This window comes from Motacilla alba, chromosome 1A, assembly GCF_015832195.1.
Source record: "Motacilla alba alba isolate MOTALB_02 chromosome 1A, Motacilla_alba_V1.0_pri, whole genome shotgun sequence".
Lineage (NCBI taxonomy): Eukaryota > Metazoa > Chordata > Aves > Passeriformes > Motacillidae > Motacilla > Motacilla alba.
Genome location: NC_052031.1, coordinates 1,870,318 through 1,884,300, shown reverse-complemented (window position 1 = coordinate 1,884,300; position 13,983 = coordinate 1,870,318). Strand labels below are relative to the sequence as shown.

The 13,983-nt window shown below is 42.3% G+C and overlaps 1 protein-coding gene and 1 long non-coding RNA gene across 2 annotated transcripts in view; both read left to right on the top strand.

Annotated features, from left to right (window-relative positions):
- The window catches only part of LOC119707938 (leucine-rich repeat and guanylate kinase domain-containing protein-like), a 44,254-nt gene extending 38,784 nt beyond the window's left edge, over window positions 1-5,470 (top strand). The window contains exons 15-17 of the mRNA XM_038153600.1: window positions 573-680; window positions 5,143-5,282; window positions 5,450-5,470. Of these exons, the coding sequence (XP_038009528.1) occupies window positions 573-680; window positions 5,143-5,282; window positions 5,450-5,470 (269 nt within the window). The remainder of the gene's footprint in view (window positions 1-572; window positions 681-5,142; window positions 5,283-5,449) is intronic.
- A 1,027-nt stretch (window positions 5,471-6,497) lies between these two features.
- On the top strand, window positions 6,498-11,834 carry LOC119708297. The gene is made up of 4 exons (XR_005259020.1): window positions 6,498-6,557; window positions 8,100-8,219; window positions 10,775-10,914; window positions 11,198-11,834. It is a non-coding gene; the product is annotated as an uncharacterized LOC119708297 (long non-coding RNA).
- The last annotated feature ends 2,149 nt before the right edge of the window (window positions 11,835-13,983 follow it).

Here is a 13,983-nt window from a genome sequence, read left to right as displayed (position 1 = left end):
CACAATCCCAGTGCTGCCATTCCATTCTGGAAGCTTCTCCAGGGCCTCAGGTCAGTGCAGTGTTCTCCTGGGGGTCAGAGCCTGGAGCACAGAAAGTCTGGAATTCTCAGCAGCCAGGGTTCCAGCAGCAGAATCCTTTCTGGAAGGAATCCCTCTGTAATTCATTCCTTTTGCAGAGGTGGCTTTTGCTGTTCACCACATTAAACTGCAGCACCGTGGTGTAAATATTGCGAATTTGTAAATGTGGCGCACAGAGCTTGCAATTTAAATATGGCCCCCTTGTAATTGAAATATTAAAGAAATAAACCAACAGGAAAATATTTAGGAGAGTGCAGAGCCTGAATTTCAGCTTTTTTTTTCAATGTGCTGTTTATGAAGATGAACGTTTTTTCTCCCCAAGAAACATTAAAAATGTATTTCTGTGACAAACAGCGCATTTCTGTATTTTCTGGCTAAGTTAAAAACATATTTCTGTGTCAAACTCGTGTGATTTGTATCTTCGCTCTGATGAAAAGTTGGTTTTTATTCCGTTTCTTTTCTCCCTGCCATGAAATGATTTTCCCTGTCTGCAGATGAGCTGGAGGAGGCATTCACAGAGCTGACTCACCTTGTCAGGGTCTACCTGGGCATGGAGCCACCGGACGTTTTGGAGCACATGCAAGGCTCCAGGAACAGGGCAGGTAAGGCGGCTTTAGCAGCAGGATATTCCTATGTCTTGGTAAGTGATTGATGGAAATCTGCAAATGATGCAGCCCGGGAGACCTGGAACCTCCACGAGCTGCTCTGCAATGGCTCTCCCAGGATGGTTCCTCCAGGAGGGTGGGTTTGGGCTCAGATGGAGTTTCCAACTCTCCTGAGGATGGATTTGGGCTCAGTTGGAGTTTCCAACTCTTCTGGGGATGGTTTTGGGCTCAGATGGAGTTTCCAACTCTCCTGAGGATGGTTTTGGGCTCAGATGGAGTTTCCTGGCTCCTCTGAGGATGGTTTTGGGCTCTGGATGGTTTTGGGCTCCTTTTTGGCCTCTGGATAGAGTTTCCAACTCTCCTGGGGATGGTTTTGGGCTCAGATGACGTTTCCTGACCCCTCTGAAGATGGTTTTGGGCTCAGATGGAGTTTCCAACTCTCCTGAGGATGGATTTGGGCACTGGATGGTCTCCTGATGCTTTTTTGGGCTCTGGATGGAGTTTCCTGCCTCCTCTCAGGATGATTTTGGGCTCACGTGGAGTTTCCAACTCTCCTGAGGATGGATTTGGGCTCTGGATGGAGTTTCCAACTCTCCTGAGGATGGATTTGGGCTCTGGATGGAGTTTCCAACTCTCCTGAGGATGGATTTGGGCTCTGGATGGTCTCCTGACTCTTTTTTTGGGCTCACATTGACTTTTCTGATGCTTTTTTGGGCTCGGATGGAGTTTCCTGACTCCTGAGGATGGTTTTGGGCTTGGATGGAGTTTGCAACTCTTCTGAGGATGGTTTTGGGCTCTGGATGGTTTTGGGCTCCTTTTTGGCCTCTGAATAGATTTCCAACTCTTCTGAGGATGGTTTTGGGCTCTGGATGGCGTTTCCATCCAGAAACCTAAATTTAGAAACCTAGAATTCCTAAATTGATGAAATTATGTAAATTTCTAATTAACACAAGAAAATCAAAACCAAATTCTTAAATGTATTAAATGATGGAAATTCCTAAATTAACACAGCAAAAACGAACCAAAAACCCCCAAACCCCCAATTCCTTGATGCTGCAGCCAGGGAATTTGCTCCAGGAGGAAAAAGGGAGGGAGAAGAACTTCAGTGGATTAAAAAAATAAACAAACAAAGAGGAGATTATGGTTAAAAAGAGGATGTGCAGGATGAATTAAAAAGCTCATTTTTAGGAATTTTTCCCTCTGACTCCAGGAATTCCCATGGTTTGTGGGTTTGGTTCCATTTGAGATCCACTGGAGCAGGGTGGAGGATCGGATCCCTCGGGAGCACAGAGCCAATATCCACAGCCTGTGTGGCTGGGGAAGCTGCGAATAAAAGCAGCTGAAAAAAGGGCAAAATGCCTGGAAATTTTAATAAAGGCCCGTGCAATATCCATCAGTTGATAATTTCGTGTAATTTTGGATCATGGAGGAATGGATAATATTAATTTCCCAGCGGACACAGGAAAAGCTTCTGTACACAGTGTGGCTTCCCAGAGCTCCAGCAGTGAGGACTTGGCTGAAAAATTCTTATTTAGCTTTAAATTAAGTAGGTTTTATTTTAATTTCCAGAACTTCCACGCCCATCTGAAGTGAAAAAGGTGATTTCCTTGCCTTATTTGCTATAATATTGTATTTTCTTGCCTTGAAAACTCTGGGGACATTTTGTCTCGAAGGCAACCAACCCCACCAAACCCTTGAGAGATTATTAGAAAAGAAGAAAAAAAAGGCTGAGGATTAAAAGGAAATTATTTTTATATAATGCTGGTATTTCTGGAGATAGATTTAAGTATCTGAAGCTCCTTTAAAGCACTTTTTATTCCTCAGCAGCTCTTCCAGAGAGTCACTTGTCACTACAGAAACTTCATTACCACCGCAAGATTTTGGCAATCCTGCTGCTCATGAAGCAACTTTTAAATTTACTGCACGCCATTAAATCCACTCAGAGCCCCGTTTATGGGTGTTTAAATAAGTTTAACTCCTCTGTTTCTGGAGATCCTCTCTTCTCGTGGACTGTGGGGAATGATTTAGTTTCCAAACCTGGCCCCAAGGTTGTCTTTAAAAGGGAGGTTTTTTAGTGAAATTGGAGAGGGGGAAGATTCCTTGTGGGAGGTTTATAATTGTTATTTTAATTATATAATATATTTAATTATATTATTTTAATTATATAATTATTATATTAAGTATAATAATTTTTTAATGAACTGCTGGGCAAGATCTTTTGCTGGTGTACAGAGTAAAAAAAATAATCCAGGGAGAAAATAGATAAATTCTTTTTAAAAACTTTTAATAGAACGATTTTTGGAGCTGATAATGCTTTGTACTTCCATCGGCAGCTTTTATCCATGGGGTCCAGTGATTGGAAACTGTTAAAATCCAGGGATGGTTTGGGCTGGGAGGGAATTGAAAGCCCATCCAGTTCCAACCCTGACACCTTCCACCATCCCAGGCTGCTCCCAGCTGGCCTTGGACACTTCCAGGGATGGGGAATCCACAACTTCCCTGGCACACCAGAGCCCCCAGAGGAAAGAATGCCAAACAAAAATATTTATAAGGTTATTTCTGTGCTTTAATTTCATATTTAATGTGATTTTATACATAGGATTGATCCCAGTTTACAGATTTTATTTTTAATTTTAAATTAATTTGAATTATTCAAAATCATTTGGGTTTTAAAAACTGAGTTGTGTGGAGGGAGTTGGGTGCCATGGGCAGAGCCCATGGATCCTCTTCCACTGTCCAAGGTTTCTCCAAACCTGTGGTGGCTTTGTATGGGAGGTATTTACAGAAGTGATGGAAGAAAGCTTCTAATTCCTGAAAAGCTGTGTACGCTTCTGTGAAAAACACCTGTGGAAGAGGAGAGAAACTGGAGAACAGCAAACTGAAATTCCAGGTTTCGTTTCTTTACAAAAGAGGAGAGAAACTGGAGAGCAGCAAACTGAAATTTCAGGTTTCATTTCTTTACAAAAGAGGAGAGAAACTGGAGAGCAGCAAACTGAAATTTCAGGTTTCATTTCTTTACAAAAGAGGAGAGAAACTGGAGAGCAGCAAACTGAAATTTCAGGTTTTGTTTCTTTACAAAAGAGGAGAGAAACTGGAGAGCAGCAAACTGAAATTTCAGGTTTTGTTTCTTTACACTGTCATTAAGAAAAGTTTGTAGGGGGAGGAAAAGCATCCTAAATGTTTTGTTTTGATTCTGATTACTTTTTTTTTCCTTTTAGTTATTGCTTATAAATTTCTCTTTTTACCTTTTGAAACTTTTAAGGCTGCTTTGCCTTTCCTGTTTCCTATTCCTGCCTCCCAGCAGGAAATAGGTGAGTACATCCAGTGAGCGCACTGGTGATTAGCCAGCACTAATTAGCGCTCATTAGCGGGGAAATCTCAAATTAGCCAACCAAAATTGCCATATATGAGACAGAGACAATGCAAACCACTCCATTTCAGAAGGCTTCAAACTGTTTTTATTCAGCATGCATGCTTTTTATGCATTCTTACACAGCTCATCAGTTCACACTTTACTCATTGCTCATGAGAGGCAAACAAGGTGCTCATTGGAACAGGCAGCTGCAGTTTCTCTCATTTATCCTTCTTTGGTTTTTGGTTTCTATGTCAACGACCTGGGTAGGAAATTCTTTCAGGGGTAAACATGGATCCTCTTCCCAAACATGGATCCCCTTATCAAACATGGATCCCCTTATCAAACATGGATCCCCTTATCAAACACGGATCCTCCTATCAAACACGGATCCTCCTATCAAACACGGATCCTCCTATCAAACACGGATCCTCCTATCAAACACGGATCCTCCTATCAAACACGGATCCTCCTATCAAACACGGATCCTCTTATCAAACACGGATCCTCTTATCAAACACGGATCCTCTTATCAAACACGGATCCTCCTATCAAACACGGATCCTCCTATCAAACATGGATCCTCGTGTCAAACATAGATCTTCTTGTCAAACATGGATCCTCCTATCAAACATGGATCCTCTTATCAAACATGGATCCTCCTGTCAAACATGGATCCTCCTATCAAACGTGGATCCTCCTATCAAACGTGGATCCCCTTTTCAAACGTGGATCCCCTTTTCAAACGTGGATCCCCTTTTCAAACATGGATATCCTTATCAAACATGGATCCTCTTATGAAACATGGATTCCCTTATCAAACATGGATCTTCTTCTCAAACGTGGATCCTCTTATCAAGCATGGATCCTCCTATTAAACATGGATTCCCTTATCAAACATGGATCCCTTTATCAAACATGGATCCTCTTCCCAAACTTCCCTCTGGCTCACGGAAGTCGCCGTAGAACCTCTTCCACACAAAACCACCACCAACCCCCAATCCAGCCTGGCCTCGGCCTCTCCCAGGGATACAAAATGAGAACGGAAATGTTCCTTCCTGCCGGCGTCCAGAATATTTTTGTTGAGGGTTGTCTTTCCCACCCCAGGTTCCGGAAGTCAGCTCTTCCCCGAGGAAAAGCCGTCTCCGCGCGCTCAGGCTCCGTCCCACGGCAACATCTCGGAGCCTTGCACCAAAAGCTATCCCAGAGACCTCCTGGAACTGCTGACGGCACCCCCAGGCTCTGTGGTAAGCGGCTCCTTCCCCATTTTTAGTGTTCCTTCTCCCCTTTTTAGGGTTCCTTCACCCTTTTAGGGTTCCTTCACCCTTTTAGGGTTCCTTCCCCATTTTTAGTGTTCCTTCTCCCCTTTTGGGGTTCCTTCCCCCCTTTTTGGGGTTCCTTCTCCACTTTTTAGGGTTCCTTCCTCCCTTTTTAAGGCTCCTTCCCCATTTTTAGCGTTCCTTCCCCCCTTTCTCGGTTCCTTCCCCATTTTTAGGGTTTCTTCTCCCATTTTTTTGGGTCCTTCTCCATTTCTAGTGTTCCTTCTCCCCTTTTTAGTGTTCCTTCTCCCCTTTTTAGGGTTTCTTTCCAATTTTTAGGGTTCCTTCCCCATTTTTAGGGTTCCTTCCCCATTCACCTAAATATAAATACAATAAATAGAAATAAATTATTTTACATAAATAGAAACAAAATATTCACATAAATATAAACACAATAAATAGAAATAAAAATTTCACATAAATAGAAAATCAATAGAAATAAAATATTCACATAAATATAAATACTATAAATATAAATAAAAAATTTCACATAAATATAAATAAAAGAAATATAAAAATTCTCATAAATATAAATACAATAAATATAAATAAAAATCACATAAATAAAAATAAAACAAATATAAATAAAATAATAACATAAATATAAATACAATAAATATAAATGAAAAGTCACATAAATAAAAATACAATAACTAGAAATAAAATATTCACATAAATAGAAATAAAATCAATAGAAATAAAATATTCACATAAATATAAATAAAATCAATAGAAATGCAATAAATACAAATAAATTATTCACATAAATATACATGAAATCAATAGAAATAAAAAATTTCACATAAATATAAGTAAAATAAATATATATTCACATAAATATAAATACAATAAATATAAATTTAATAATTGTCATAAATATAAACACAATAAATATAAAGAAAAAATTCACATAAATAGAAATAAAATTAATAGAAATAAAATATTCACATAAATAGAAACACAATAAATAGAAATAAAAAAATTTCACATAAATCAAAATAAAATAGAAAGAAAATATTCACATAAATATAAATACAAACCCCCTGGAATTTTAGCAGGAGAAAGGAGGATCCAAACCATGGGAACCCAAGAATCATTTCAATTTTCCGTTTCAATTTCTCCTTTTCTCTTTCCTCCTCTCCAGGAAGAAGCGTCTCTGCACAGGCGTTTCTCTGCAGCGCGCCAGGGGCTGCACTCCCACAGGTACCGGGAAATCCAATTTATCCATAAAATTAACCCAAAATGCCTTTTTAGGGGTTCTTCCCCCCTTTTTAGGGTTTCTCCTCCACTTTTTTAGGGTTCCGTCCTCCCTTTTTAGGCTTTCTTCCCCCCTTTTTAAGGTTCCACCCCCATTCTTAGGGTTTCTTCTCCCCTTTTTAAGGTTCCTTTCCACTTTTTAGGTTTCCTTCCCCCCTTTTTAGGGCTTCTTGTCCCCTTTTTAGGGTTTCTTCCCCATTTTTAGGGTTCCTTCTCCTCTCTTTTTAGGGTTTCATCACAATTTTTAGGGTTTCTTCCTCACTTTTTAAGGTTTCTTCCCCATTTTTAGGGTTCCTCCTCCACTTTTTAGGTTCCTTCCCCCATTTTTAGGGTTCCTTCCCCACTTTGTAGGGTTTCTTCTCTACTTTTTACGGCTTCTTCCCTCCTTTTTAGGGCTCCTTCCACATTTTTAGGGCTTCTTCCCCACTTTTTTTGGGTTCCTCCTCCCCTTTTTAAGGTTCCATCCCCATTTTTAGGGTTCCTTTCCACTTTTTAGGTTCCTTCCCCATTTTTGGCTGTGCTAAATAATAAAAAAAAAAAAATCTCAATTTCTGATTGACCTCACCCCACTTCAGCTGTGATAAATAAAAAAAAATAAAATCTCTATTTCTGATTAAAATCACTGCACTTGGGCTGTGCTAAATAATAATAAAAAATAAATCTCAATTTCTGATTGATCTCACCCCACTTGGGCTGTGCTAAATTGAAAAAAATCTCAATTTCTGATTAAAATCACTGCACTTAGGCTGTGCTAAATAGAATAAATCTCAATTTCTGACGAACCTCACCCCACGTGGGCTGTGATAAATTAAAAAAAATCTCAATTTCTGATTAAAATCACTGCACTTTGACTGTGCTAAATTGAAGAAAATCTCAATTTCTGATTAAATTCACCCTACTTGTGCTGTGCTAAATAGAAAAAAAAAAATCTCCATTTCTGACTAAAATCTCTCCACTTGGGCTGTGCTAAATAGAGAAAAATCTTGATTTCTGATTAAAATCACTGCACTTGGACTGTGCTAAATAAAATAAATCTCAATTTCTGATTGACCTCACCCTACTTGGGCTGTGCTAAATTGAAAAAAAAATAAATCTCAATTTCTGATTAAAATCACTCAACCTGGGCTGTGCTAAATTGAAGGAAATCTCAATTTCTGATTAAAATCACTGCACTTGGGCTGTGCTAAATAGAATAAATCTCAATTTCTTATGAACTCACCCCAATTGGGCTGTGCTAAATTGAAGAAAATCTCAATTTCTGATGAACCTCACCCCACTTGGGCTGTGCTAAATAAAATAAATCTCAATTTCTGATGAACCTCACCCCACTTGGGCTGTGCTAAATTGAAGAAAATCTCAATTTCTGATTAAAATCACTCCACTTGGGCTGTGCTAAATAAATAAAAACTCTCCATTTCCCTCAGAGCAAGCTGCCCTCCCCTGCTTTGTTGAAAGAAGTTGATTTTGTTCATCTTTGGGTCGTTTCAGGGAGTGGGATCCTGACTCTGAGCAGCCCCAGCCGCTGCCCAGACCCGGGCCAGCCGTGTCCTGGTGCGCCCGGCGCGCCCTGCGGGAGCTGAGCCTGGCCCAGGCCGCCCCGGAGAGCTGGTGAGCCCCCGCGGGGCGGGATGGAGGGGGATGAACCATCATCATCCTCGTTAAACATGCGGGATGGAGGGGGATGAACCATCATCATCCTCGTTAAACATGTGGGATGAAGGGGGATGAACCATCATCATCCTCGTTAAACATGCGGGATGAAGGGGGATGAACCATCATCATCCTCGTTAAACATGTGGGATGAAGGGGGATGAACCATCATCATCCTCGTTAAACATGCGGGATGAAGGGGGATGAACCATCATCATCCTCGTTAAACATGCGGGATGGAGGGTGATGAACCATCATCATCCTCGTTAAACATGCGGGATGGAGGGGGATGAACCATCATCATCCTCGTTAAACATGCGGGATGGAGGGTGATGAACCATCATCATCCTCATTATCCTTGTGGGATGGAGGGTGACGAACCATCATCATCCTCGTTAAACATGCGGGATGGAGGGTGACGAACCATCATCATCCTCGTTAAACATGGGGGATGGAGGGTGACGAACCATCATCATCCTCGTTAAACATGCGGGATGGAGGGTGATGAACCATCATCATCCTCATGAAACATGTGGGATGGAGGGGGATGAACCATCATCATCCTCATTATCCTTGTGGGATGGAGGGTGACGAACCATCATCATCCTCATGAAACATGCGGGATGAAGGGGGACGAACCATCATCATCCTCGTTAAACATGTGGGATGAAGGGGGATGAACCATCATCATCCTCGTTAAACATGCGGGATGAGGGGTAATTCAACCAGCAGCATCCTCATGAAACCTGTGGGATGAAGGGTGATGAACCATCATCATCCTCGTTAAACATGCGGGATGGAGGGGGATGAACCATCATCATCCTCGTTAAACATGTGGGATGAAGGGGGATGAACCATCATCATCCTCGTTAAACATGTGGGATGAAGGGGGATGAACCATCATCATCCTCGTTAAACATGTGGGATGAAGGGTGATGAACCATCATCATCCTCGTTAAACATGCGGGATGAAGGGGGATGAACCATCATCATCCTCGTTAAACATGCGGGATGAAGGGGGATGAACCATCATCATCCTCGTTAAACATGCGGGATGAAGGGGGATGAACCATCATCATCCTCATGAAACATGTGGGGTGGAGGGTGATGAAACCAGCAGCATCCTCATCCTCCTTGTGGGATGAAGGGTGATGAAACCATCATCATCCTCATTAAACATGTGGGATGGAGGGGGATGAACCATCATCATCCTCGTTAAACATGTGGGATGGAGGGTAATGAAACCAGCAGCATCCTCATCCTCCTTGTGGGATGAAGGGTGATGAAACCATCATCATCCTCATTAAACCTGTGGGATGAAGGCGAATTAAACCGGCAGCATCCTCATTAAACCTGTGGGATGAAGGTGAATTAAACCATCATCATCCTCATTAAACATGTGGGATGGAGGGTAATGAAACCAGCAGCATCCTCATCATCCTTGTGGGATGAAGGCTAATTCAACCATCATCATCCTCATCAGCCTCGTGGGATCAAACGAGGTGGGAATTTTACCCGCAGGAAGGGATTTCCACGAGATTTGTAGGGGAAAAGGGGTGGAAAGAAACTTGGTGCAGGTGTGGAAAACCAGAGTTGGAGTGGGAAATACGGATTTAAAACCAGAGCTGGAGTGGGAAATACGGATTTAAAACCAGAGCTGGAGTGGGAAATACGGATTTAAAACCAGAACTGGAGTGGGAAATACGGATTTAAAACCAGAACTGGAGTGGGAAATACGGATTTAAAACCAGAACTGGAGTGGGAAATACGGATTTAAAACCAGAGCTGGAGTGGGAAATACGGATTTAAAACCAGAACTGGAGTGGGAAATACGGATTTAAAACCAGAGTTGGAGTGGGAAATATGGATTTAAAACCAGAGTTGGAGTAATATGGATTTAAAACCAAAATTGGAGCGGGAAATACGGATTTTAAACCAGAGTTATTCCCTCTTGATGTGATTAGCACAGTTGCTGCTGAGTGGCGTTTGGGAGATTTGTATTTGGGAGATTAGTATATCATAATATAATATAATGTAATGTAATATAATATAATGTAATATAATGTATTATAGTATAAAGCAATATAGTATAATGTAATATAATATAATTTCTATTATGTGTATTATATATATTATATTACATTATATTATATTACATTATACTATATTATAGTATATTATACTATGCTACACTATGTAGTCCTGATCTGCTGCTGAGCCTCTTGATTGGCCCTGATTAATTAAATCAGGAAGTGAAAATTGAGAGCTGTGGGTGTTGCCTTTGCAAGCTCCCCAAGTTCTGAGAGGATTGGGATGGGGTTTTGTGGGATGGGAGGTGCTGGGGTTTATTTCTCAGCTGATCTGTGGGGCTGCAACATCAGTAAAAACAATTCCTTTTTAATTCCTCTTTTAAATCAAGTTTAAAACTTGACTTAATTCTGATTTAACTCTTGATTTAAACCAGGAATCTTTTAAACCTCCTCTTTTAATCCAGGAATCTTTTCCCCCCACAGGTTCAGGGAATGCAGGCATGCCAGGAAAGACATTTTTGTCCTACCTGAAACACCTGAAGCGGACCAAATTCTGTGGACCAAGCTTCCCATCCCTCAGAGGCACCTCTTTGCATCCAGGAAAGGAGTGTCCACCTCCAAAGGTTGGAGTGACATCCATGGAATTACAGAACCAGGAGGGTTTGGGCTGGGAGGGACCTTCAAAATCATCCCTGCCATGGGCAAGGACAGTTTCCACCATCCCAGGGTGCTCCAAGCCCCACCCAATGCTGGATGCTTCCACAATTCCAAATATTTAACAAAAAAAGAAAAAGTGATTGATTAGAGTGGATGAGGTGGAGATATTCCCCCAAAACCACTGGGAATCTGTGGTAAAATTTCACTTTTCACTGGAATAAACCCTTTTTCCTTCTCTAATTCCTGCAGAGGCTGAAGGGGCTGGTGGGAGCCTCCTGAGGAAATGCACCAAGGCCAGCTCGGGGTCTTCTCCTGTGCCCGGCTCCCGCTCCAAACCTGTCCTGCCTCCAATCCCACCTGGATGGAAGAGCAGCAACCCCTGACGGCCACTTCCAGCCCGGTTCCTGTCGCACTGCCTCTTTCCAGCCCTGCTTTTCATCTCTTTCTCTGCAAAACCTATCAAATATTATTGCTGAATCCATTTCTGATTAACTCTCCAAAACAAAAAAAATTAAAAAAAAGGGGTTATTTATTTATAACTTTATTAAAAAGTAATTTCTGTATTTCCCAAAGCCAGAAATTATTTCCCTGGGCGCTCTCAGCTGGGAAATGGTGGAGATTTTTTTTTCCTAGCATGGAATTGTATCTTCCATTAATTTTATGGATTTAATTGAGGTGTGGAAGCACCAGGGCTTCTGATAATATTGTCTGTATTGAAGGGCTGGTGAATTATTTAAAAGAGGGATTTTGTGAAATGTTCAGAGGGAAATTGGGAGTGAAAACCAGTTCAGAGTTGGGGTTTTTTTTAAAAAATAAAATGCGGTTGAGTCGCAATTATTTAATTTGCAAGTGGATTTAGAGAACCTAGAGAGGAGTCATCAGCAAAAATGAGAATTATTGAGAACCAGCCGAAGGGGTAGGAAGTGAGTGAAGATTTGGGTTTTCACAAGACAATAAAACTCCTGAATTAACGTTTGTCCTGATTAATTTTCATTACCTTCTACTTCCAGAGCCTTTTGCCTCAGCAGGTTCCTCCTCAGAGCCTTTTCCCTGCACAGAAAATGGGATTTTGTCCCAGTCTGGAGCCATGGAAGAGCCAAGGGTTTTGTTGATTAAATTGGATTAATTGCACCGAGCAGCTCAGGGTGAGTAATTCAGATTCAGGGAGCCCCAAATTCCAAAGCTTTTGGAAGGAGGAGGATCCTCAAGCTGAAGATCAGCAGCTCCTCCAAGGCTCCAGATTTTCACGGTGGATTTTGGCAGAAGGAGAAGGGATTCCGTAGCCCTGGGGCACAGGGAGCCCAGAGCCAAAGCTGCAAAATTTTCTGGGGTTTTTTTTTGGCCAAGGCAGTTCAGTGAGGTGAGTGCTGGACTGGACTGAAAATCCACCCAAAATCCTGCAGCAAACCATGGAATCATGGAATGGTGGGGTGGGAAGGGACCTCAAAGCCCATCCAGTGTCCTGGGACACCTCCCACGGTCCCAGGCTGCTCCAGCCCCAGTGTCCAGCCTGGCCTGGGGCACTGCAGGGATGCAGGGGCAGCCCCAGCTGCTCTGGCAATTCCAGCCCAGCCAGGAATTCCTCATGGCCAAGATCCCATCCATGGCTGCCCTCTGGCACTGGCAGCCATTCCCTGGGTGCTGTCCCTGCAGGCCTTGTCCCCAGTCCCTCTGCAGCGACCCTGGAGCCCCTGCAGGCCCTGCAATGTGCTGGAAGCTCTCCCTGGAGCCTTCCCTTCTCCAGGGGAACATTCCCAGCTCTCCCAGCCTGGCTCCAGCCCCGGAGCAGCTCCATAGATTGCTCTGGATTTGCTCCAGGAGCTGCTGCTGTTGGATCCAGACCTGGATGCAGAATTCCAGCCAGGTCAGTCTCTCCTGTTGCTTCCATCCCTGCCCAGCTCTCCCAGCCAAGATCACTTCCACACTCATCCCCAGCTCTCCACTCTTGGAAGTTGCTCCCTCCTGCATAAAACCAACCAAGTTTTCCCAGAATTTCCTCATCTTGGAGTACAGAATCCTGCAACATCCTCGTGCCTCTTGAGTGACCTCAGTGATTGAATCTTCTCCTATTTACAGGAAACGTTGAACTTTTCCCAGTGCAGGAATTGTGTCTTTATTTGGATTCTGTAGGGATGAGGATACAGGTGGAGGATAAATATTCATCTTATTTCCCAGCTGTAAAAAGAAATTATTTGTTTCCCCCGAGCAGGGGCTCGCTTGCATTTGTTTCAGAGAATAATGTTGGAAAATAATCTCCTCTTTTGCAATCAAAAAAAGCTGAGCTCCCAAAACTTCCACCTGTGAGATCCCACACGTGGGCCAGGGAATGCAGCCCTTGCATGGAAATCGGAAAAGGGATTTGAGAACCACCAGGGAGAAGCTGACTCCACAAATTATCCGTTTCTTGCCTTTCCTCCCTCAGCTTTTCTGCTGTTCCCTCTCTCAGGCTCCTTTCTCAGGCTACAGATCAAATTCCCAACACAAAATTCAAATTCCCAACCCAAAATTCAAGTTCCTTCCCAAAACATCTGGATTGTGCTGCCCTTCCCTGCACCCTGAAGTGTGGAACATCTGGCTGAGGTTGAAGGCAATTCTGCCTTGGTTGTATTTTTAATATTTCCATTCCTTTTCCCAGATTTTTTTTCCGGGAATTCTGGTTTTATTGGTAGGGAAGAGTTTGGATTACAGCAGAGTCCCACCTGAAGTGGGTCAGGGTCAAACTGAGCCTGGAGTTTTACAGAGGATTTAAAACTTTTTGAAGAACCTCAGGTTCTGATGTTTTGGGGATTTGAATCCTTCTGGAGAACCTCAGATTCCGAGGAAGATTTGAGTCTTTTTGGAGAACCTCAGATTCCGATGGTTTGAGGATTTGAATCTTTGGAGAACCTCAAATTCTGATGGTTTTGAGCATTTTAATCTCTTCGGGGAACCTCAGATTCTGGTGTTTTGAGCATTTAAAGTTTTTTGGAGAACCTCAAATTCTTTTTTATTTAGAGTCTTTTGGGAGAACCTCAAATTCCGATGGCTTGAGGATT